This window comes from Leptinotarsa decemlineata, unplaced genomic scaffold, assembly GCF_025532065.1.
Source record: "Leptinotarsa decemlineata unplaced genomic scaffold, Ldec_3_MD MMD2_tig00026307_RagTag_RagTag, whole genome shotgun sequence".
Classification (NCBI taxonomy): Eukaryota; Metazoa; Arthropoda; class Insecta; order Coleoptera; family Chrysomelidae; genus Leptinotarsa; species Leptinotarsa decemlineata.
The window spans coordinates 7,796,201-7,823,096 of record NW_027412681.1 but is presented as its reverse complement, the minus strand read 5'-3'; the positions used below and the strand labels follow the sequence as shown (position 1 = coordinate 7,823,096).

At 36.2% G+C, this 26,896-nt stretch overlaps 3 protein-coding genes across 9 annotated transcripts in view; 1 reads left to right on the top strand and 2 right to left on the bottom strand.

Annotated features, from left to right (window-relative positions):
- LOC111508812 (nose resistant to fluoxetine protein 6) overlaps nt 1-20,116 on the top strand; it is a 53,359-nt gene extending 33,243 nt beyond the window's left edge. For 2 of the 4 annotated variants that reach the window (XM_074181313.1, XM_074181312.1), the window contains exons 7-11: nt 11-204; nt 2,920-3,070; nt 7,225-7,420; nt 12,374-12,516; nt 17,852-20,116. In XM_074181313.1, coding sequence (XP_074037414.1) covers nt 11-204; nt 2,920-3,070; nt 7,225-7,420; nt 12,374-12,516; nt 17,852-17,980 — 813 coding nt within the window. In that variant the 3' untranslated portion in view covers nt 17,981-20,116. Of the gene's footprint in view, nt 1-10; nt 205-2,919; nt 3,071-7,224; nt 7,425-11,715; nt 12,086-12,373; nt 12,517-17,851 lie in introns of those variants that run through there. The other 2 variants (XR_012467058.1, XR_012467059.1) reach the window with 2 other exon arrangements.
- Nucleotides 3,373-5,253, bottom strand: LOC141485167 (uncharacterized). Its single transcript, XM_074181318.1, has 2 exons — nt 4,626-5,253; nt 3,373-4,499 (listed from the first exon to the last, which is right to left on the bottom strand). Exons 1-2 carry the CDS (start codon nt 4,667-4,669, stop codon nt 4,133-4,135), a joined length of 411 nt encoding a protein of 136 aa, XP_074037419.1. The 5' UTR covers nt 4,670-5,253; the 3' UTR covers nt 3,373-4,132.
- Nucleotides 20,117-24,936: 4,820 nt separating the features above from the next.
- LOC111508810 (UDP-glycosyltransferase UGT5) overlaps nt 24,937-26,896 on the bottom strand; it is a 61,538-nt gene continuing 59,578 nt past the window's right edge. For all 4 annotated transcript variants that reach the window (XM_074181314.1, XM_074181316.1, XM_074181317.1 and 1 more), the window contains exon 5: nt 24,937-25,348. In XM_074181314.1, coding sequence (XP_074037415.1) covers nt 25,063-25,348 — 286 coding nt within the window. In that variant the 3' untranslated portion in view covers nt 24,937-25,062. The remainder of the gene's footprint in view (nt 25,349-26,896) is intronic.

The window sequence follows — 26,896 nt, the reverse complement described above, 5'->3', positions numbered from 1 at the left end:
GTTTTTTTAGTGTTTAACCCATACATGGTACATGGCTTCGGACACTCAATATTTCATAATAATGTTACTAATAGTGTGGATTCTGAAGAAAAATGAGAGATTAGTATGGCCCATCCTTGGTTCACTATTCAGCATTGCGGTTGTAGCTACATTTCTCGATAACTACGTTGAAGACTACGAAGGCCTCATTGTACCACTTCCAGAGTGAGTATACGAACTCTTTTTTCTAAACTGAAAAACTGATTAAAGGGGTAATGAAGTGTTTAGCTACCTTTACGAATAACCTTCAACAATGAATCTGGCATGACTTGATTCTTTATCGTACTCAGCTTATCAAACTGAAGTTCAGTCTGTCGCTCACCTCCTTGGAGCTTGACATCTTGTGTGGACATCTCAAGTCCAAGATTTTTGTGACACCCTGAAAATTTGAACGAACTACGTCAAAGAATTGTGAATGAGTGTCGTCAAATAACTCCAATTATACTGAACCATGTCAAAGACGGTTTTCAGTCAAGATTGTATTATTGTATGGAAGTCAATGGAGGACAATTTGAACATTTGATTGAACACGCAGATTTTACTTTTTTGAATGTAAGCATAATGATAAAACAATTAAATTTTTTCAAGAATGTGATTTTTTGAAGATTGTTTAAGTTTGTAAAAAGGGCTTAATAAAAATGGGCTTGTACATGTAAAAGTAACCAAATTATTCAAGGTGGCTCATTCGAGCTGCAAAATTGATTTTTGGCGAAAACGATTAATCAAATTCACGTTTTGAATTCACCGTTGTAAATAGGCTTCCAAGACCTTTCAAATATAGTATCACTCAAACCCTCTCCTCTATTCAAGTTTGAGGGGTAGAAGAGCCCCCTATTAGGGGGTTTCTCGTTCAAGCCTAAAATATACCTCAAAAGATGTCACCCAAACAAAATCATTTTACGTGTTTCGGGAAATTTTTCCACTCACTATGGGATAAGTAATAGAGGGGGTGGCTCGTCTGATATGGAACACCCTGTATAGTAAAATCCTAATTCAGCAGTTAAATTCATTTTCTATGTAATTATGAATGCAAACAAGTTAAAATTCATAACATAACAAGATAATTAATAGACTAATCAATCGTGATAGGTATTTGATTCTAGGGATGTTTGTTTGTATGAAATAAAGTTACTCATTTCCTGATTATGTAAGTGCAAAAATCAAAAAGTACTGTAAGGCTGAATAAAGAATTGAAAACTCGTGTGAATGAGGTAGCACACGCTATCCCTTCTAATTGAACATTTTTACAGACGTACTTCCCACGGGGTTGAATAATTTCATTGTGAAAATTTATTTTCATATACAAAAACTGACCTGTTCGATGATTTTCTGTTTGCATTCATATTTACGTATAAAATTAATTTATTCGGTACTTTAGGACCTCACTGTATATCAGGTAAAGTCGGAAGATAGGTCCTTGGGGAACCCCATATAGATGACGTAATTAATAAATTTTCACTTTTTCGGACTTCCATTGTCTACTTCATAAAATGATTTGAAATCCCTGAAACAACTAAAAAAGAAGAATTGAAAATGAATAGCTGAAAATAACAATTATATTAACCAAAATAAACCTGAAATGAAATAATAGTGAAATGAAATACAATTAAAAATAAAACAATTAAATAAATAAAAAATAAAAATAAAGAGAAGAAAATAAAATAAAAAGTGGAGAGATTCCAAGCCACGTTAGTTCACGACGTTTCGATTGTTAGTATTTGCAATCGTGTTCGGGTGATGACTGGACTGATTCCTCCGAGAGATGACTATTTATAGGTCGTTCGAGTACTTTCACTTATCCCCGCTTTCCATTTTCCGCTTCACTGGTTCCGTGGGAGATGACCGTTTTGGCGGGAGTTGGCCATTTTTCGCTTGATGATGGGTTTCCATATGTTGCGTATTTCTACGCTGGCTTGGCTGAATACGTTGTTGGACAACATGTATGCGGCTTCCTTGAATTTTCTCCAAAACCAATGTTCCTCTCTGTGCAAGATCTCAGCTTGGGACCACTCGATGTTGTGTTGATGGGTCCAAACATGGTCTGCAATTCTTGGAATCGCAGTCCGTGATTCCAAGAATTGCATTTACCGGATACCCTGTGAGTGCGGAGAATCCTATATTGGTGAAACTAAAAGGCCATTGAATGTTCGCATTGCCGAGCACAAGAAACACACACAGCGAGGGGAAACCAGCAAATCAGGAATAGCAAACCATGTTTGTACCCATCAACATAACATCGAGTGGTCCCAAGCTGAGATTTTGCACAGAGAGGAACATTGGTTTAGGAGAAAATTCAAGGAAGCCGCATACATGTTGTCCAACAACGTATTCAGCCAAGCCAGCGTAGAAATACGCAACATATGGAAACCCATCATCAAGCGAAAAATGGCCAACTCCCGCCAAAACGGTCATCTCCCACGGAACCAATGAAGCGGAAAATGGAAAGCGGGGATTAGTGAAAGTACTCGAACGACCTATAAATAGTCATCTTTCGGAGGAATCGGTTCAGTCATCACCCGAAGACGATTGTAGATACTAACAATCGAAACGTCGTGAACTAACGTGGCTGGGAATCTCTCCACTTTTATTTTCTTCTCTTTATTTTTATTTTTTATTCATTCAATTGTTCTATTTTTACTTGTATTTCATTTCACTATTATTTTATTTCAGGTTTATTTTGGTTAATATAATTGTTATTTTCAGCTATTCATTTTCAATTCTCCTTTTTTAGTTGTTTCAGGGATTTCAAATCATTTTATCTAGTAGACAATGGAAGTCCGAACTAGTGAAATTCATGAAACATTGTCAATCACCTTCAAACAAACGACGTAATTAGTATTAAATCCATAATATTTACTGATGGAAGAATTTTAATTTCAGGAAACTTTACTTGTTGAAGATGGTTTTGCATAATAATCAGTGGCACCACCAATCGAAAAGTTTTCAAGGAAACTTCATCGGAAGCATAGTGGGATTAGCCTTCGGATACCTGTTTTACAAAAACAGAAACAAGTCACCTTTCAATAAAAATGTAAGAAACTGCACCTTTTGAAAACATGAATGTACTGTACTTGAACCTGTATCAACTATCTGTGAATGTAAACTGGGCTTGTGAAGAAATTGATTTGAATGTTTTCGGATAGTTTCGTTCTGGTTCTCTGCCCGGACGCATATTCGTAAATACCTGACGTGTTATCAGCCGAAGTAGGTTTGTGTATAACAGACATGTCAGACTAACGCGTCAGTTATTTAAGGCGTTAATACTAGTAGTAAGGTAATCAATTAATAAATTATAAAGGTATGTGTCGCAATATTTTGTTTCCACAAAAAAATTGTGTTAATAACTATAACAGTTATAGCAGAATGTTGGACAATAATCTTAGAAACTAGAACATTTGTTTATATTGAAAGTATAATTATAGTAGAATAATTTACAGGATTTGTCCAACAATTTTGGATTTAAAAAACGATCAGCCATTTTTATCAGTGAGTTTAGAAGAACAGCAGGGACTTGAGGTGAATAGCAAAATGAAAGAAAATCAATTGATGACATAAAAGGTATATTTTCGGACGCTTTCTGAATTTACTAAATCAAAAAAATGTTTTCAAACAAGTTTTTTTACCCGACAGATATAATTCATTAAACTCTTTCCAGAGGTATGTCCTTTAACAAACGGAACATTTCCTCGGTGTAGTTATTGGTATCACTCCCTCTCAGTGGCAAATTTAATCTGTAAAAATACACCATATTTGTTCTTGATTAATATACGTTTGGCAAATAAATTCTTTAAAACCCTCATGCTCACAATCACACACGAGAAATTTTCTTTTGCTGCTTTGAGTTCATTTAGTGTTGTTGCGTACAAAATAAACTTGAAAAGTTTGTAATAGTTTTGGGCATCGTTTCAGGGAACTCCATTTTTGCTAGTGAGTATCCAACGCCATATCGCCTTATGAACATGAAATGTACACAATAATAGTGTTGCAAGAGGCCAATTCTTTTGCAAAACCTTACGTTCGCCAAGATGATTATCTGTCAAAATTACTTTCGACTGAATCTTTTTGGGCATTATTTCTATCAAGTCCACCACTGCTACATCAAACAAATCAGATTTTTGACAGTCCTCAGTATACAACCAATAGGTAATCCTCCCGCCGCGGTCTGAGTTACAAAAAAGTATACTTTGTGGTCATAAACGTCACAGTTGCCCGACGCATATAGAAACATGATATCGTTATCTTGATTCTTGATTCTTGATTCAGTTGATTCAGTACAAATAGCGACAGCACAATCTTCACGAAAACGAGATATATTATAAAGCACATTATTGTTTTCTTCATGTTTCGTTAATGTTTCTTCTAATTTTTCTAACATGCAACTACCAGTTCTGTCACCGAAGTCCTTCTTGAATTTCTTTTTCGACACATTGACGACATCATTTTTAGTTGGCATATAGAACCTGAAAATATACATAAGAGTTGGCTGAATTAAAGATGTTTAGCACCTTTAAGTTTCGCGTAAAAAATAAGAATTGACGATGAAACTTCGTATTGTGTACAGGGTGTCCCATAAAATCGGTACTTACCTATCGTATAGAATAGTTTCATAATCATCTCCATATTCTTCCATTTTCTCCGCACAAATTGTGTTATAGCAGAAGCAGCAGAGTGACCTCGGTTGAAAAGTTCTATTAAGTGACTTTTATAGCTTCGTCGCCTTATGCTTCCACAACATCAATCTTATGATTATGAGAATCTTGAAATTTTATCATACAAGGCCATTCTTCTGTAAAGTAGGTCTCCTTCTTTGACTTAGACTTCTCAAATATCTCCTTCATAACGACAATTATTTTTGCTTCCTTTTACGTTTATTGCTTTTAGTTTCATGTTCTTTTATTTTCAATTGATATATTTAAATGACATCTATATATTCTTTTGAATAAATTTCGAGGAGAATTAGGAGGCACCTTAAAAGTTTTCTAAATAGTCCATGTTTCTTTCGTAAAAGTTTGTAGGTCAGCCATCCATTTCTGTAATACAACCAATTTACCAAAATTAAACTTGTTTTTACAACATATTTTGCAATTTTAACAATAAAGTGATATACAAATTTACTACAAATTTGTTAAAGACGTTTTCTGAATACAATTTTTTGGAAAATATATTTTTTTTCAATGTGGTACAGCCACATTGAAATATCATTTCGATTCTGAAAGATTTCAGGAGAGGCTCAAAAGAACACTGTGGTTACTAAGTTCGCTATTGACATTAAACATAGCCCCTACTATATTGAACCGCTGCGCCATTTCGATACATTTCGGATATTGAGAATCCCACTTTCATTTTCAAACACAATTACATGCATACACGTTGAGAACATTGCACTATTTTTGCTATCGCGCATTCGGGTAGAAAATATACAAAATAACGTTATCAACTTACCTCAACATCTTCTTTGGACTTAAATTTGGTCATTATACATTACATTTCTGTCAATTATTGCTTTGTATTGATAGTTTTCTGGTAGATTACTTAAATCACGCATATTAACTTTTTAAATTAAAACTACGTGCACAAACGTTGAACTTCTGAACCTAAATGATTAATACATGAAAAATTGAGGGTAGAATACCAAACATATCATCATGATACGTCATGTATTAACCAAACGCTCGACCGCCGTCGAAATATCCCGAACGTTATCCGTTGGGATATTTCGCGTCGGCTATTTACGAATATTCTGCCCGGACTGTTCCTAACAGTCAGAAGAAGTCACCCAACTAAATACTGAGCATGTTGTCGCTTAAACCTCTCCAGTACACAACTGACTCACTGATTTTATCCGGTTTGAAACAGTAGGGGAGACCGGATATGGTTATCTCACAGGTTGGTTGTCACAGCGGCCATATTGAAAAATTGAACGAACGAAAGAGTTTATCGAACAAAATCGAAGGATCGCGAGAGCAATATCTCCATCCTAACGTCACTTCAGTTCACCCTCATACTGTTTCAGGGAAATACGTACATTTGTTTTTTTTGGACGGCAAAAGTAAATTTTTGTGCATTTGTGTCAAGTATCATAAGTATGTGACATATGTGGTTCATGATATCACTATTCGTTTTTATGAATGAATATCTATTCTGAGTTATTACAGGGGTTATATTTTGAAATGTGGTTTGGGGCTGGTTGTCTCAACTTGACGGGGGCTGGTAGTCACATGTGACAACCAACACCTATTATGTGTGCTGCATTTTTTGTTGACGTTTTGTGCTTCTGCTACATACAACTTTGTTTGCATGAGAAAATCTGATCGATTAGAAATGAGAGATTTTTTTGCTGGTATCTTTTCGGCAACACAGTTTTTGACAGATCACGCGTGAATCGTGTGTTGTGTCAGTGTTAAACTTGTTCAGTTTGGTCTATAATTTGACCACGAATGAACAACGCTTGCAAATTATTAAATTTTATTATCAAAATTCTTTCACAAATATCTCTTCTCAAAAAATGATGAGTTCAAATCTTAGCGAGGTGAAAGATGTAATTTGGGTAACCTAATCCTCAGGAAATCATCTGGGATCCCGTTGGTAATATAAAAATTGAATAATAGAAAGTACGGTAGGTTTTTATAACCATTACAGCCCTTCTCATAGCCGTAGAAGAATATAATAATAAGACTGCTAAAGATGTCTTGGTGGTGTCCTATATGGACTTTCTATGGATGTCCTTTAAAAGTCCATATCCACAGGAATAATTTACCATTTGCGGATATCTTGTATTCACCAATTTCTACGTGTCTACATTTCATGAGTACCCCTATCTTAAGGGTAGAGTAGCAAAGTGACTTCGACTTCAGACAAGCTCGCCCCCACCGAAACGCCTCGTTTCGGTGGGGGCGTCAGGGCGATTGGTTAATGTGCCTCCTGCCGCCAAGGCTTATGCACACCATTACATGGTTTTGATATTCAGGTCAATCAAATGATAAAATAACTGTCGATATGTTGTTTGGCTAGATACTCCTGGAAAAAGTTAATGAAAAAACCAGGACAGAATGTCCGTTAATTAGCTGTCGCCTCTCATGAACAAGCCTCTGAAGTTGAAACTTGTACGTGTTAGTGACCAACGAGGTCATACCTTTCAACGTGAGTTTCCTAGTAGCTCGAAATGAAATTTCATTTTTGTTTTAGGTGATGAATCAAATCATTTTTCACATATTGGTGTATGGATTAGGACTAGGAATGGCAATTCTGCCACCTGTTATCATCATGAACAAAGAAACCGAACACGATATATTTTGGGCTTCTCTGAACGTTGCGTTAGGTCGAACGATTTTCATAATTGCCATTGGATCTGCGTTGTTTTTAACATTTTTTGGAGTGGGATGTGAGTATAACCATGTTAATTCAAAAATTAATGGAGTTTTGAAATTTGTTTTTTGTTCATAATGAATTTTTTTCCCGGGATATCTCATATAAAGCGTGATCATTTTTCAATGACACAATATTACCCGCGTCCTGACTGTTTTCCACTTTTCAGTTGAATTAGCTTTGTAGCGTTACGTAACTAGTGATTTTTATTTTTTGGTCAACTTGTTTGAATAATAATAATGACAAACAATACATTTTTTGATTTTCCTATCAAATTCCGCATTTATTGCCAACTAGGTGAGGTTACAAAAATGAATCTCCTTCAAAAATACTTCATTCATAATGAATGGGCTTGTTTCATGATTTTTGGTTTATAGTTCACTTGATAGAAATTTTAAATTGAGAAACAGTGCACTTTGTTTCATCTCTCTAAGTACCGTAGTTTTCCCGTAATTAATTATTAAAAATCGAATGTGGTAGACCCCTATTCCCGCTTCTTGTTCGATTGACCAATAGGAAGAATAGAAATGATCAACATTGCCAAATCGTAAAAATTACGGAGCCTATAATTATCAATTTAATTATGGAAGTGTATATGAACCCGTTAACGTTTCAATTAATGGAAACTTCTCCACATGGAATAAAATGTACACGAAAAATCATGTTTGGAAATAAGTTCTATATCTAAAATCAGTACACAAAGTCGATAGATCACAAAATATTTACCTAAACTATGATTTTATGCATTATTCAATAATATACAGTTATGAAAATAAAAAAATATAGCAAGCTGGATTAAATAATCATTTCAAATATTCAATTTATTCTACAATCCTCATTCTGTACAACTGCAATTTATTATAAAAAAAAAATTCCTACATACATACTTCTTTCTAATATAGATACTAATTTCAAGCGTTATAGGCTCGCTTGGGTAATCTGTGGAATCTTCCAAAACTTGAGAGGAAGGTTGAATGAGGTCAAGTATAGACAAAATTGATTGTACTCGAACTGATCCAACAAAAGCTTCTGAGGTAATAGTACCATTAATCATATGATAAAGTTTAAATAATTTTATTTCATACTTTCAGTAACAGAATTAACTACAGATAATACTTTCTGTGGAGAATACTTGAAGTTGAAATAAAAAACTGTGTCATCAAAATCAATATTTTCGTTCCCCTTTCATTTAAAGTCACTTTTTGAATGATTTCTATAAAGTCTTGAAAGAGTAGAAGGATTGTAGTTCTCTCTTTTCAATACTTTCACCCATTTTTTTTCTCATCGTTTATCCTTTGGGTACCTGAACTTATTATATGAAATAACTAACTCACTTATAAACCAATGTGCTTTCTGTTTTCTTTTGCCTTTCCGCACAATTAAAATCAGCACAAGAATGCACCATATTGATATTCAAATATATCTCTAAAACACTTTTAAAACATACTAAACACAAACTAAACTCGATGAAAAAACGAATTTTTCCTACGCAAACTGTCAGGTAAGAAAAAGTTGAAAGTCAATGTTGCAAAAACAAGCAGAATGAATTCGATATGACATACATTTTCAATATCGAATAAATCATTGAATTGTGATATGGGTACCCCATTTTCCTGAGAAAATGAACGATCATTAAAATTTTCTGTAATTATTCATTAATTTTTTTAATAATAGAGTCAGCAAACAAATAAAAATACAATAATAAAATCGCTCGAATATTCATTCATTTCTTCAAGAATAAAGCCAGCAAATAAATAAAAATACACGAGAAGATCGCTCGAATCCACGAATTAATCATAAAAATGGTACAAGTAATATCTGAATATGATTCTGAATAGAATAAAACGAGCTGTATTTTCAAATGGTTTTCGAATGCTCATGAATCCCAATAAAATAAATCAATTATGCATTCATGCCATCCACCAAAAATAAGAAATTCAACGTTACTGGTATATTAGCCATATTGTCATCCAGTCAGGCAGCGTCCTCTGTAGTGTATGCGACAGTGTGCTATTTCTAATGTCAAAGGTTTCCACAAACTTTCACTTTCACAATGAATGTTGAGCCTAGTTATGTTAAAGCTGACTCCCGACAACTTACCAAGAGTCGATTTTGAAATGATCCATGAATTTCACTTGAAAAATTGGCAATACTTTGGTACCGAAATGAAGAATGAAAAATTGAAACGGTAGATGGTATATTTAGTAGGTCCCTTTTATTTATATGACATTCATTTCAGACTCTGAGACTTTGTCTTTTATCGAAGGATGGTTAGTTTTGATTTAATATTTATTTTATCTCGGCCAAGGAGCAGTGTGACACGGAATATGCAGCAAAATAGACACCCGACGAGACCTAACTTCTAGAAAAAAACGTTCTTTAATTAGATAATTGTAACAGTTGTATTCACACCGAGTTGACAACAATAACAACAAAAATGGCGTCTGCCAAATTGGATCATCAGATCTGTGAGTGGATATTAAAAACCAATACACTTGGCAACTCCGCTCTAGACATGATCAATTTTATTGGTCAACAGACAGGCGGCCAATTCAAATTATTGCTTTTCGAATTATTCTTTTTTCTGTAAATATAAAGAGATTTTGGGGCCGATTAGGCTTGATAAGTATAATATACCCCTAACTCGATCTGTCTATAAGCAAACCAGTATCATTTTCCATAGTATGAAACAAGCCCATTGATATGTTGTGGTTTGGATTGTAGTAACTAGGTGGAAATACGGATGATTTTCACGAACACTTCTATTGTGGCCAAATAGATATGTCAGTGCAAAATACGAATAGACTCAATGAATCAATTTCATTTTTCTCTCTCTGGAAGTTTAGTTTTTTATTTTTTTATGAATCAATGAAGAAGTGGAAAGCCTTAAAAATTTTCTTAGAAGAGCTTGTTGACTTCTATTCGATTTGGAATCGAATTAATAAAATGAATGTACTTGTATGAATGTAGGCTAGGTTAGGTTAGGTCCAAATTGAGTGGGTCTATTCGACCCACCACCGCAACCGCAAGGGTTTATTGTGGCTCACACCTATTCACACTCGATGAAATAAACCCAGTTTCTTAACGAAGCCGATTAGTTTGTATGGTGAGTGATCTTTAAGGTTAGATGGTAAGAGTACGGCTCTGCCGAACTTTAAAAACTTGATTCGGTCCCCAGCGGGGCAGGCAAAAAGTATGTGCTCTGATGTTTTCATCATTTTCCAAACAGGGGCGACAAACACTGTCTTCCAACAGTATGAGTCTCTGCAGCCTGTTAGACATCATGGTTCATACCCACTGTAGTCCAACAACTGTTTGGTATAAAGCTTCGAAGGGTGAGTGAAGGCCTTGGAGTGGAAGATTCTGCTAGAAGTCTATAAACCTTCTTGCCATCCAGGTGTTTGATTTTTGTTTGGCAAAGCCTAAATCGATGCCAATGACAGGTTCTGGTTTAATGAAGCTGCTTGCAGCACCCTCCTTTGCAAGGTAGTCAGCAGCTTGATTGCCTTCCAGGCCAGTATGGCCAGAAATCCAGATCAGACACATTGTGTTAAGTCTTCCTATCGAGGAGAGTCGTTTTTGGTAATTTGCTACCATTTCAGACGTTGCTCGGTAGGAGCCAAGAACTTCCAACGCCGACTGTCCGAGAATATTTTCATTGAGGTTGGATTCTTCCAATCTGTCCGCGCACAATTCAATAGCGTAAATTTTCGCTTGAAATACAGTCGCATAGGTTCCTAGGCAGGTTGATATCTCTGTCCTGGGTCTGCGACTGGAAACACCTGCAGCAGAACCGAAAGGTGTCTTTGATCCATCTGTGAACCAACAAATATCTGCTCTTAATATTTCCTTCTCCCAAAGGATCCAGTACTCTCTACTCGGGAACATTACTTATAAGGCAGTTCGTAGTTGATAGTTGGAGGCATAAAACCAGAGGTCATTTCCAGAATGCTGTGAATTCCAGTGTCAACCAACAGTCTGTTGCACTCTGTAGTAGCAATAGCGAATTCTGAACCATGGCGAAGTCTCAGAATTTATAGTTCCTACATAGGAACTAAGATACACTAAAGGATTTTTGAAAAATAAAGTATGAAAGTCGCTTTCAAAAGTCGTACACTTCAACATGTGTTGGGCAACCTGGATGACTGGATTTGCGAAATAAGCTGTAGAAATTGCGATAAAGAAGATGTTGGTCAAACTGAGCATACTATAATGAATTGCTTCAGAGAACATGTTTGACATAGACATCATAAGCCAGACATATAGGAATAGTGATAAAAGCCCAATAATCGTGCTTTTACGTTATTACAGGTAGAACACTGGTAGAAGTTAGGGATCAAACAGGTAGCAAATAACAATGGGAACAATAACAAAGAACCTCATCAGCAGGTTGATAAATTTGTCCAGATGCATATGGAGACATAACCATTGTTTCAAGCAGTAGTCTCAGTCAACTATTGATGGTGTTAACTTGATTAGCGAAACGTGCTCCGAGAAACAGCATTTCTGTTCTGAAGGGAAAAAATGTTTCCAATTCAAAGACTTAAGGTCTCACCAACAACCAGCTCAAAGTTCACATTGTGAAAAGATGATTTTTTTCGTTAAAAAAAACTGAAAATCAAGTATTTGGTTGTGAGAAGCCAGTCTCTTGCAAGTGGAACGAAGACACGAAGTTGTGAAGGTTAGCTGCTTTTAATTCAATTTCAAAAACTATTAAACCAATGAATCAAACTGAATACCATCGAAAATCAAAAATGTTTTTTAAAATGTGTGTAATGATATTTACATCAATCGGTACTACCTAATAAATACTCTGACTTGATGTTCAAATTCAATATTCACATTTCCTCACCCCAGAAATTTTTTATTTCATTTTCATACTTGAAAATTCTTAATAAACTACACGAAATTTCAAAAATCATTCAGTTCTATCTTACTACGAATAACTGATTGATGAATACATTTTCAGGGATCACAAAAGCTATTCTGGAATGGCATCCATCTTATATTTTAGCAAGATTATCCTTCAGTGCTTACTTGGTTCACACTACAATAATATACTACAGGGTGGCCAGTTCAAGATTTCCTACGTACGTCAGTGATTTTCATCTGGTAAATATCGCAACATTATTCGTGGCTCATAATGTTTATAATTCTTTAAATACGAGGTGAACAGGATGACTCGATAATTATTTCCCCAAATTATTGCGCTGAAGTGCATTGAAGTTCAATCAATAGGAATCCCAGATATTCCTGAAAATATATCGACCGACAATTTGAAATTAGCCTAACTAATATAATGCAGGTAATATTCAGAGATATCCAGACTCTTTGAAGAATGTTTTTCTAAACACAAAACGTCAGGTTAATTTCAATATTGTAACTTTTTCAGTGCTTGTGGAAAAAATTGTTATACAAATTTTATGTATATTATGTATTTAAGGGGCTGTATCTTAACAAGGGATGCTCCAATGAAGTTTCTTTATATGAAACTTCATTAGAAACTTCATATTAGAGGAATCACCTCCTTGAATGTCCTACACTTATTTAGTTACACCCTGTATAATGTCGATCACTTCACCAGCAAAGACTGCAAAAAATTGCGTAGACTCCAAATTCATTTATTATTTTCCTTTGTGTATGTTTGTCGATAGAATCATTACTTGAATCATATATTACGTTGTTTTATTATCACGTGTTTTTGTAGCTAGATATCTCAATAAATATTTATTCCACTATATTGTGGTATATACTATACAATAATGCTGTTATTTTGTCTAAATTTTAATTTTACACACCTATTTAGCTCATAACTATATGATATCGTTGAGCAATTTTTGACCATTTTTGTACGAATTCAAATTGACGTTGGTTTGCGAAATTTCATTTTGGAGAATTTATCTTCGGAGATGAGCCCCGAAGTAGTCAACATACAAAACATCAATGAAGTAATTGACCTACAGTAATCTAGGACGAGGATTTGAGGAGCCTGGTGGAGATTGACTCATCATAACGAGGCGTGGGATGGCGGAAGAACTGGTCGTCAGCTCCCGTGCGATTTTTGATGATTTGGAACGTATAGAAAAGGTCAAAAAGCTCGATCAGAGGGTGCTCCATGATTTGAACGATCGATAGAAATTGTCACATTTCGAAGTCTGTTTTTCTTCGGATCGGATTGTCACGTGTGATGAAAAGTGGATCCTCCACAACAGAAGACCTTGAGGATAATGGTTGGATAGCGATGAGCCATCCAGGCGCTTCTCAAAAGCGAAAACCCATCGAAAAAAGACCATGTTTACTGTATTATTGTAAGCGGCTGGTGTGATTTACTATAACTTTCTTCAACCGGGCCAAACCATTATAGCCGAGTCCCATCGTGAGGAAATCGATGAGATGTACCGTAAATTGATTTAGGAAAATCCGGCACTAGCCAACATAAAAAGTCCTATCCTGCTCCACGACAACGATCGTCCACACGTTTCACAAATCATCGTGCGTAAATTTAACGAGTTGAGCGTCGAAGTTCTGCCTCTCTCACCATACTATCCAGACCTTTGGCCAACCGACTACCATCTTTTAAAGCACTCTGATAACCGGTTCTACCGCTGGGAAAGTTATCAAAAAACAGTGAAAAACGGCCTTCATCGACTTCATCGAATCCGAGTATCCTACTCTCATGATGACGTTGGCAGAAGTGCACTGTTTCAAATGGTCCATTTCGATTAGATTGAATGAGTATTCACTGAGATATTGTAGTTCAAAGTAGACCCATGAAAATGAAGAAAACTTTTGGAACAACCTAATATTAGTTCATTCAATGTACATGTTTTCAAAGCTTGGAAATGATTTCATTTCAATATTCCACAAAATGTTTATGTTCTCCTGAAATGTTGTTTTTTATCGAAAAATATATATGTCACTCAAATTTCAAAATATTTACGAGATATTCTGACAAATATCGTCGATTTGCTCAACAGAATGTATTGGGACATGCCAGTGTATTATTTTTTTACTGTCTTCAAAACATGGTTTTTACTTCAATTTGTGATTGTCAACCAAAATGGCTACAGTGGTTGCATTGTATTTCTCCAATTGTAAAGCTATTATCATCAATTATAGTCTATTATTTAAAAAATCAAATTTGTCGGAAAGATTCAAATCAAAATCTCTAATAATAGGCTGAGTTAGGTCAATCAGTATCTGTAGCGTAGGGAGAGGGAGACCCACAGCACTTAGGCCACATGTGACTCATTGTACATCCGCCCGAGGAGTTATCCTCTTAGGTCATCATCCATCCTATTTTTTCCAGGAAGGTGGACAGGCCACTGGGAGACATATCCTTTATATCGGCAGGTGTAAGCCAAGACTCGCCGAACACATACTCTATTATTGATGATAACTCCGGCCACTCGCACAGGACATGCCTGACAGTCTCATCTTCCTGTTCACACAACCTGCATAGAGGTGTGTCCACTAGCCCCATATTATGGAGGTGTTTCCTTAGTTGACAGTGGCCAGTCAGAAATCCTACTGTTAGCATTTTTCCTGGTCATTGCCAGATATTTCTTCGGCGCCAGCTTCCCATGGTCGCCCAAAGTAATCCTGACAAGATTACATCCTTTGGTTTCGTCCCATCTCTTTAAGGATTGAGCAAGGGTGTAACATTTGACTAGTTCCGCAATTCTCGAAATCATCAGGCCGTAGGTGCTACTGGGTCCTAAAATTCTTAGTCCAGCCGCGTCCTTGGCTAAGGAGTCGGAAATGCGATTACCTTTACTCCTGTCGTGCCCTTTAACCCACCTCAGGATAATGTTATTATCTACCGAGGCTTTGGCTAAATATTGGTGACACTCTAGTACTAGCTCCGAGGTTATACGTTGTCTGTTCAAGACTAATAGGACTTCTCTGCTGTCAGTGCAGATTGTTATGTTTTGCCAGAAATTCCTTTCCTGGTTATTTCTTTTGTGGCGATTAAGATACCAGCCAGTTCTGTTTGGACCACGCTGGAATTTCTTCCCATTCCCCACTTAATTCTAAGGCTTAGTGATCTGGAGTACACTCCACACCCTGAGCCTTCTGTGGTTTTGAGCCGTCTGTATATATCTGTATACATGCGTATTGCATTTGTGTTGTGTTCTGTTTTATTTGTATTTTGTAAAGTTTATTAAACACAAACCTGGGTTCAATTGCATCAGTTGCATTTCTCGCCATAGGCTCAGCCTCAATTAGCAATTCCTACTTCGAGGTGTACAACAGCCGTACGCAATCGTAACATGGCCATTAACGCAACCTCCTTAATGAACAGGTCCTGAGGGGTGGTTAGACCAGTAATTAATCCCATTGCCGCGGTTGGTGTGGATGTAATATATTTGATATAAATTTTGGGTGGCTGTTGCTTGTAGAATTTTTGGTTCCGAAACAATGGCTTCGTACGTTAACATAGCTCTTATTATTGCAGTGTAGATTCAGGTGACTACACGGGGTGAAAGACCCCATGCGCGTCCCACTGTCCTCCGACATTGCTCATAAGCCACATATGCTTTTTTTGCTCTACTCCGTAGGTAGCTTCCTGTCGAGGGTAGCACCAAGGTATTTCACCTCTTCAGAGAAGTTCAGTTTGCTTTTAAAGATTTCTGGAGGTTTTAAGCCCGATAAACTTCTTTTCCTGGTGAAAAGGACCTTCTCAATCTTCTTGAGATCGATCGACAGGGAGTGTTCCTTACACCATGTTTCTATTTATTTGAGCCCTTTCTGTGTTCTATCGCACATGGTGTTCATAAATTTTCCGGTCTGCAAGATAACTATCATCTGCATATGCAATTGTGTAGAATCCATTAGGGTAGGTCAGAAGTGAGTAGTTATATTCGATTCTCCACCACAACCCGCAAAGGTTTATTGTGGCTCACACCTATTCAAACTCGACCAAATAAACCCGGCTTGTCAACGAAGACGATTAGTTTAAGTACTGAGTGATCTTTCAGGTCAGATGGTAAGAGTATGTCTCTGCCAAACTCTAAAAACCTGATTCGGTCTGCAGCGGGGCAGGCACAAAGTATGTGCTCTTTTGTTTCTTCATTTCACAAAAAGGGGCGACACACACTGTCTTCCGACAGTCCGAGTTACGACATATGATGATTCAGACGATTTTGACCTGTGAGAAGGCCTGTTAGACTTCATAGTTCATCCCTACTGTGGTCCAAGAACTGTTTGGTTTCAAGCTTCGAAGGGTGTATGAACGCTTCGGAGTGAGTCAATCCTGGAAAAGTGAGCTAATCCTGGAAGATTGTATCAGAATTCCTCCGATGATAACAATATTCTGCTTTTTGTAAATAGACGTTGAAATCGTTTTGCACACTAGATGGTCCTGTTCTTCAAAATTTTTCATATAGTTTTGCAATTACATGCAACAGAACCCAACATTCTGTTATTTATCTCAAAAAGATTGCAAAAATTTGACTAAAATTAATTTTTTTAGATTTATCAATCCTAAACCAGTTTTATGAAAAATAGTGATGCTCCATAGAAATTTGAATCTGTTTTTTAACTTTTTTGATGTGTGGGTTGAATATTTTCCAATAGTTATTCATTCATACAAGTTATACAACAGTATTCTATGACTTTTTGACTTTTATTTGTGAAGGACTCAATACTGTTTATTCGAGTATACAACCTTCCACAATCTGAAAAATAAACAAATCTAAATCACTAGAGAATCTGCTGATATTTACTGAAGGGAAAACTGAAAAGTCCACCCCAAAATATTACTGCGTAATATAAACCACTGAAAGTCCAAAGTCCAATTGGTCAGTGACTTGTCGTATCAATAAATTTTGGCTACAAATTGAAAAAAATCAATTGAGGAAATGAAATATCAATACTTAGCTTTCTTTATTGGTTGATTTTTCATAAAACAATCTTTCTCCGGTTTTGACATACGTTAAAAAAAATAAAGCTATTCAGTATTCGAAAATTGTGAAAAGGTAAAATACTTTTCTAAATAATCCAAATTCAAATTGATGTATCACAGAAAAACGTCTTTGAAGTAATGAATAATTTTCAGAAGTAATGAATATTTTTTGCATAAACATACCTAGTAAACTTATTTCCTTCCTTTCTTCGCTCAGCTGATTCTTCTTTTTCAGGACATACATACCCCAATAATATTGAAGTTTTTCAGTTTTCAAACTGATCTTCCTCTTTGATGTTGGGAAAAAACTCCAGTAATATTCATTAGTACACGAAAGGTTCCAAACACTGCATCACAATAGCCAAAGTAACAAAGTTGGGAAATTTTGTTGATTCATCCTGTATTCGCTCATTTCAAATGAATTGGGGAGATTTAAATAATTCATAACAATATATCGATAAGTTTCGGTAACTCATCTGATGCGATTATAATAGCAAAGAAGTTTTATTACATGTTCTATTATTTAAATAATGTTGGCAGGTATACTATTGGTGTGGAGATGTGATCACGTCCTACATACTAGGTCTTCTCATGACTCTTTTTGTTGAATTGCCAACATCCGAACTACAGAAAATGATGATACCGACTAGGTCCGAGAAGAAGGAATGAAAAATACACTCGAAATATCGCTCAGCGTAATGCTCCTCAGACAACAACAATGTAGATTATACCACATATTATTCGTTTACACAATTTTGAAAATGATTTATTTTTATCATCAAATCCTGACACCTGACACAATAGTTCAGTATTGAATTGAAGGGGTTATATTTTTAGGAGTGATTAATTTTTGGGAAAGAAAGTTTTTGGCTTTCTTCTACTCCATCTTGATTAGACAAAAAAAAGATGGAGTAGTAGAAAGCCAAAAACTTTCTTTCAGTATTGAATTTAATAAATGTGTAATATAATAAGAATTGTTGCAATTGACCTCGGAAAAATCATCAATATATTTTATAGTTGAAATATTGATTGTGTATACAATGGAAAAGTGACAAAGAAGAAATATATTACAGCTCATTTTTATAGTAATATACAGGTGACGAACTGTACATTCCTCAAGAGCTACTAACTGGAAAGTATATCATTTTTTTATTAAAATTCTCATATTTGTCATCCCATATGGGAGTTTATTGAATGTTCCGGATTATAATAAACTCAATTTCTCAAAATACAGGACGTCAATTTGAAAATTTCTCACCCTTAAAATCTTCTTTCCAGTAAACAAGATGGGAAAATGAAAAGAGGCTGTTTTTATTTGTTTGAAGGTGGTTGACAATGTTTCGTGGTGTATTTAATCAGTTCGTACTTCCATTGTCTAATCTAATATAAATTGACCTCCAGATATTCAGCCACTCAGAAATTGTCCAGATTTTTACTACCAATAATCAAACCACTGCAAGGTAAAACATCATCTTTTGTGAAAAATTCAAGGCATTTCGTTGAACTACTAGGGGAAATCGAAGTCAAAGAGCAGGATCAACTGATCAGTTTCGACGTGGAAAGCCTCTACACCAACGTTCTACACCAACGTCGAAGAAGCACTTCAAATCATGCAGAAGGAGCTATCCGAAGATGGAGACCTGAAAGGTGAAACATCGTAAACTCACTCACACAGGACAGTATCTGAACCAGTAATCCAACCCATCATCAATCGACTAAGAAAGGAATCATCAAGACTCTGCTAGACCGTGCTTTTGGGCTCTGTAATACAAAGCAACGTCTCGAAAAGGAACTAGGCATCATCAAAAATGACCTACAACGAAATGGTTACTCCAGAGTGATGGTAGAACAGGCATTAGCTAAAAGACAGCAAAAACTCCACAAGGAAGAGAAGCAGCCACAACCAGTACTTGTACTTCCCTACATCAGAGGATTATCGGAAAGGATAAGTAGGATTGGGTCCAATACAAAATTAGGACCTGCTTCAGATCTGGGAACACTATCCGTAACAGCCTTACGAAAACCAGGCCACCAAACGCGGAAACTAAGAGGCCATTGAAAGTTCGCATTGCTGAGCATAAGAAACGCACACAGCGAGGAGAAACCAGCAAATCCGGAATAGTAAAGCATGTTTGGACTCATTAACATAAAATCAAGTGGGCTCAAGCTGAAATCATCCACAAAGAGGAACACTGATTCAGGAGAAAATTCAAAGAAGCCGCGTATATGTTGTCCAACAACGCATTTACCCCGCAAGGTAACGAGGTAAGAAAGTTGAAGTATTGAGAAAACACACTTGCGTTCTAGATAAAAAGTAAGTTAAGGTAACGTCGGTAACCCCTGGTTTATAAAAACGCAAGGTAACGAGGTAAGGTAAGGTAAGAAAGTTGAAGCATTGTGAAAACACAATTGCGTTCTAGATAAAAAGTAAGGTAAGGTAACGTCGGTAAGGCAAAGTAACGCAAGGTAACAAGTCGGCTATTTTCAACTTTCTGCGTTGCGTTCTTACCTCCCACCAATCAAAAAGCGCCATACTACGAACTTTGACGGATATATTCGAATGGTGTAAAGGTAATGCCACCAGATAAACTTAAACGTCACATTGTGAAATTTGATTTTTCTTTTGATAGATATAACTACAAAAATTGCCGAGATCGTGTCAATAGTAAGTGTCTATCTTTTACTCAAGAGGAAGAAACAAAAAAGGAGGAGGTTTAATGTTAGACCCATTCTGAGAAGCAGAAAGACCAGGTGTACACAAGAATGAACAAAATATGTTTTGAACATCTACTTAGTGAAATTGTTAGCGCCTTCATTGTTAAAAAAAATTAGGATCGATATCTCCAGAAGAGAAATTGGCTATAACACTCCAGTAAAGTAAATTGTTGAAATTGTAAATATGTATCTAACAAAAATATGTTGAGCTATTTATCGCAAGAAACTTCGCAACAGTCGGAGGCGTGGGCATACCATTTGGGAAAGACCACAATCCATAAAATCATTAAGGAAATTTGTGGTGTTCTATGGAAAATTTTAGCCCCAATATATCTTTGACATTGCTCCTCTGGTAGCCCTTTTATTTTGGCAATCACCTGCTATGCCTTTCCTTCATTCATTTGTTTTGAATTTTTTTTATTATAAATTTTTGGGTATTGTTCTTTTAATGATATAAAATATGCGTCTTCCATAATATTATAGAAATGAAAGTTATTATTTATTTCATATGAATGATTGCTGCTGTCAAGATTATGGAAATGGAATGTTATGTCAATATTTTTTGTTTATGCATTCCTGCCAACCCCAAAATTACCAAAACCCATAATCACTATGGCAATTCTTCATACTTTACTTTATCGTGAACGTCAAAAAATTTATACCTTGCCTTACCTCTCTGCATTACCTTAACTTACCTTACCTTGCATTATTATAAACTAGGGGTAAGGCAAGGTAACGCAAGGTAAAAAGTTGGTTAATATCAACTTTCTGCGTTGCGTTCTTACCTCCGACCAATCAAAAAGCGCCATACTACGAACTTTAACGGATATATCCGAATGTAGTAATGGTAATGTCACTAGATAAACTTGAACGTCACATTGTGAAATTTGGGTATTGTTCTATTAATGATATAAAATATGCGTCTTGCATATTATTATAGAAATGAAAATTATTATTTATTTCATATGAATGATTGCTGCTGTCAAGATTATGAAAAGTCAATATTTGTTCATGCAATCCTGCCAACTCAAAAATTACCAAAACCTATAATCACTATGGCAATTCTTCATACTTTACTTTTTCGTGAACGTTAAAAAATGGATACCTTACCTCACCTTACCTTGCATTAGTTAGTCAAGCTAGCGTAGAGATACGTAACATATGGAAACCTGCAATCAAGCGAAAAACGACGAATTCCCGCCAAACGGTCATCTCCCGCTAAAAACCAATGAAGCGGAAAGAGTGAAGAGAAAATAGGTGAAAGTACTTGAGTGACCTATAAATAGTCAGATCTCGGAGGAATAAATCTGAGGACTTCATGCCGCCAACATCTCAGTCTTCAACCTGAATAAGGTCAAGATGACGTGCAGGAATGAGTCCAGTTATCACCTGAAGACGATTGTGGATACTTACAATAGAAACGTCGTGACATAACTTGGTTTGAAATCTTTCAATTTTTCATTTTTTATCAGCAATATTTTTTAATTTTTATTTTTCAGCCTTTATTAATATTTCAATTTTTTTTATCTGCTTGGTTGTTGCTTGTATGTAATTTTTTTGTAATTTCAGTTTCTTGTTCAATAAAATTGTTATTTTCGGTTATTCTTATTAAATTTTCAATTGTTTTCTTCAGGGTTTTCAAATCAATTTATATTAGAACTGATGTTCGGACTTCCATCATTGTCAAGGGAGACACTTTCGAAGCCCTCATGGTTCAACCCTATAGGAGGGATAGATAAGAATTTTGAATGGAAAGGGGGGTCAAGTGGCAAATCATTTTAATTGTCGTTCAATTCTGCTTTCAGTGGTACCCTGACCTGGTACCCGGAAATGAGTGTTCCAAACTAACAAAAGTAATTATTAGTACGCCTATACTGAGACGCATGGTTTGACCAGGATTGATAAGAATATTAGGTAGTGTCCTTTATTAGAGGGTTCGAACGGTACCACCAAATAATTTATATCAAAAAGTAATCTAACAGTAGAATGTAGATGGTAGTAAAGTTGTGTTAAGTAAATACTGAATTTTTATTTCTCATTACAAAAAGTGTACTTCTGCTGTAAAAAGTTGCTGTTTTCAGGCAAAAAATAAGTTCCCAATTTTGAACGATGTGGTAGTATTGTGCATATAGTTGTACCTGTTGGGCTGTTAAGTAATTACTTTAATATAAGTGTATAAACGTGTAAAAATGGTTTACATTCTCCAAGACACAATTGAAATGACTGTGATTTATGGGGAAGTTGGAAAGTGCACTCGAAGGGCGGTATATGTTTTTAACGGAAGACGTCAAAATCGTAATGTAAATCTGTATGTGCTTGATTTGGTAAATGAGTTTCACGAAACTTGTTCAGTGACGAATCAAAAAAATAACGCCAGAGTACTAAATGAAGCAGCTCAAATTGAAGTTTTGGGAACATTTGCTACAGAGCCCACAAGCTCCTTACGATCAGTATCAGAACAGACGGTGATGTCTTGCGAGACTGTAAGAAAAACATTGAAAATACATTAATTTCATCGTTATAAAATGCATTTTTTCCAGGGGCTCCACGAAGATGATTATGATAGAAGAATAGAGTTTTGTGAAATCATGTCTCATCTAGTCAATACAATTCCTAATCTTCTGTTAAACATGTGTTTCAGCGATGAGTGTTAATTTTTTCTGAAATTAACCCACATATATTTCAGAAAGGACATACGTATACACAAAACCTACAAAATGTCAATGTTTGGCCTCGTATTCTTGGAAATGCCATTATTGGTCCATTATTTCTGGAAGACAATTCGACTGGCACGCTGTACTTCGAAATGTTTGAAGAGACTATCGCTTTCACGAGATAGAAACTCGAATAGATGCAGAAAATGATGTACTTTTACAGGAGGGTCTGTTACATTTCCAGCAAGACGGTGCTCCACCTCATTATTTTCTTCCCATCCGACAGTGGTTAAACGAGAGATTTCCAGATGAATGGATCAGCAGAAGGGGAGCCCAAGCAATACAGAAAAATCCACAAGGCGCTCTAAGAGCGGTGCCTGTGCAAAAGTAGGGACACATATTGGATTTGAATTACTGGAGTTGAATCCATTTGTTCCAGACTATCAAGGTTTCAAGTGATATTCGTGTCTCCAATCAGGCGGATGACTCTTTTCTGGATGAAATTTAGCAGCTTCAGGGTATCCTCATTGGCGGAGATCCATACATGAGAACAATATTCCAAAGAAGAATTCAACACCCTCATATTTTTTTCGTTGGAGGCATATTCACTCCGTTGTTAATATATCCCAATCTTCTTATATTAAAGAACTTAAAGACGAATTACAGCGGCATGCCAGTCAATTCCTAGTGAAGTTTTCCGTAATGTTGAAGGGGAGTTCGAAAATAGACTTCAATACTGTTTAGAGCAAAATAGACGACATTTCGAACAGTTTATAAGACAAGCATAAGCAGATTTGATGTTTGAAATGTCTTTCTCGCAAATAAAAAGTCCCACACGTAAAACATTTCATTCCTATTCATTCAAGGGTTGGAACGGTTTCACCTACTCTCCTAACTATTTTTATTAAAAGGCCTGCATGTCGTCTTGATTTGGTTCAGGTTGGAGCCCAGCTCCCTTACCCTTTGAACTGATTTTTGTCGATGAAGGACAAATTGTTTCATGACTGAGATGTCGGCGGCATGAAGTCCTCAAACATCATTGTCGCCCTTCACGGTGTACCCCTACCTGGCTGGGGTGGGATGGATGAAAAAATTATTCATCTTTTTAACGGAAGACACAGGGGCCTCATTCGACAGAGTGTCGGGGCCATCTATAACGGGAGGGGTCGTCTACAGCATAATCTATAGCTTCCCTAACTAACGGATGGATGGCTTCATTCCGCACGAACCAAGGAGCATTCACAATCATCCTCATCAGCTTATTTTGCGATACCTCCAGAATGGAGATATTATATTTCTCCGCTTGTCCCCAGACGTCTGAAGCATACATGATGACAGGCTTGAACATCATGTTGTAGATGGTAATCTTGTTTTTCAAACTCATTTTTGATTTTCTGTTGATCAGAGGGTACAGACTTGCAATCCGACCCTCGATCTATGATTTGACGTACATAATGTGCGGGTTCCAAGTGAGCCTGCGGTCTATTAGAAGGCCGAGGTACCTTACCCGCGCTTGCCAGTCAATCTCCCTTCCAGAGATTCTCACTATTCTGGCCGGAGAAGATAGCAATCTTCCCATGGTTATCGCCTGAGTTTTGTCCGGATTCACTCGGATCCTCCAATAGAGGTACCAGCGCTCGAGGTCGTCCAGTGCACGTTGCATATAGACGACGCCGACCCATGGAAGATGAGAGGAGAGCCGTGTCATCAGCGTATAGAGATATCTTCACACGCTCGAGCATCGGAAGGTCACTGGTGTGAAGTGAGTACAGCGTCGAAGAGAGCACTGCTCCCTGTTTTATTGAAAGGAGTCAATACAGTAATCCATCTCAGAATAGGAAAATTCCAATTACATGTTTAAGTTTAGAATGATATTTTTCGGAAACTGCTCATCAAAAAATAAAACGTCAGGGTATCATTGGAAGCAGAATTGAACGCCAATCATAATGATGTGCCAATTGACACCATTTGAAAGTCTAAGGGTTACATCTACTCCTCCTTGGAGGTTGAACCCACATGGCCTACAAATATTCTTTGATTGTGTTCCCCTTGACTATAAAATTGACCTGATTTTTCAACACCCCCTTTTTTAACTAGAAGGAAGATACTGAGGGTGGGAAGTTTTCATTGTCACCCCGTGTATATGTTTCTATACCTAGTATTGAGTAGTTTTAATTCATGATTGAATGAGCATGTAGTGTAGTCGCTCTTTCTCAACGTTGCCTAATGTTGTAAGTTTCGTACAAACTGGGACCATTTTTCGTGAATTTCATCGATTTATTTTCAGTCTCATCTGTGATCTATTCATTTATACATTCTGTGGTTAATAAAATGTCCATGATATTTTCATTATATCGTCGATAAATAAATGATTAGATTATCTCAAGCAGATTTCTGCTTAGGCGATTCGGATATGGATAGTCCCAATTTCACTAAAACTCTCATTGAATATATAAATATGAATGAAGCCAAAAGTACACAAATTGATAGGAACGCCAGAACATCGACCATGAAATACTCGAAGAAAGTCATGTCAGCAGCTTCACTGCGGAGGTGAGGCGCACCCTTGTGTCTGAGCACGTATTCAATCCACCAGACCGCTTTCTCCACCCCTACCAAGGGCTCATCCAACAAGATTGACTTCGCTTTCTTGATTTGTTTTTTGTACCTGGAAAAAAGTTGTGTTGAAAGAAACTCCGATCGTGTGATAAGTTACACCCATGACACCCTCTCGAATTCAAAGTGTAAAATACTGAATGAAGTATCAACGTTTGAAAGTTGAATAATAATAATGATCTTTATCAACCCCAAGAAACAACAACAAAAAACAAACGTTGAACAGTGCGTTCTAATAACACTATCATTGCCAAATGCATGCTTAATTTTTCGGGCTCTTTCGGCAGCGCTTTGAGTAATGAGCTAAAGAGGCAATCTGAATAAAAATGAATAGCATCAGTGTATACAGAGTGTTTAACATTCGATCCTCACCATTGGGATATCGGAGGGGAGATAGGAAGATGGTTAAATTGGGGCAAAGTTGGGCATTTACCTGACTAACGATATGCCGTTGAGAAAGTTCCGAGTATATCCGGAGATATCCGGAAAAACATAAATTTCGGAAAATGGTTTTTATTTTTTTCAGCTTTATTTTTCGAACGATTCGAAAACAAATCGCATTTCCACATTGCCACTTTTTTACTGCTATATAATGGTGTTTTCAGATTTGCTATCCGACGTTTTGTCTTCCTGCCATCATCATCAACTTTATTTTTTTCTTATGAGCGCTACATTGGATTCTTTTTGTTTTGAATAGAACCAAATTTTACCTTTTCAATGATGTATCATAAGGTACCATTCTTTTTCGAAAAATTGGAGATATTGAAAAAAATGAATTCTTCTCATAATAGGCTTAGACGCTGATGTTTCTAAATTTGACTTCCAATTTGTTACACTCGATGACATTTTGTTATTGTACAAGTCATTGAATTTTTGGCGAAAAATGGCTTTCACGAATGAAGAAAAAAGAGATATGATACAAATTTATTACAAATACGATAGAAACAGTGTTAGGACATCGGAAAGGCGACAACCACATCGAACTATGTTCAAGTTATTAAATCAAAATTCCACCAAGTTTGGTTCATTTGAAAAGCTGAGGAAAAAATACTTAGAATTTCTGAACTTACTCAACGGCATATTGTTAGTCAGGTAAATACGCAACTTTGCCCCAATTTAACCATCTTCGTATCGCTCATAGTTTCCGAGATCCCAATGGTGAGGATCGAATTTGAAACACCCTGTAGAGAACGAAATTTTCTATCGATCAGTATACAGAGTGGCCATTTTTTAATGGGATTGTATTGGTAACTTTCAAACCATCAGAGTCGGAAGGTCGGTCAAATGGAGAAAAAGTTGCATTCATAGAAGCATTGTCAATTTGTTCGAATAGATCAAGAATGTCATGGCCGGTTATTGACATATCATGAGAAAAGTAAATTCTGCCATCTTGATTTTTCCTTTTTTCCACGTTATTTCAAATACTATTTGTTGGAGGACTTTTTAATTCGATAGTAAATTCTCCTCAATTTGGCACAATCAGATTTCGATTTCAACGTTTCGTACTCTCTGGCCACCCTCAGCATTTTTTTTTATAACTACGGACCTGCATATTTTATGACACTTTTCGAAATTCATTCAAAGTTAATTTTCAGGTGAT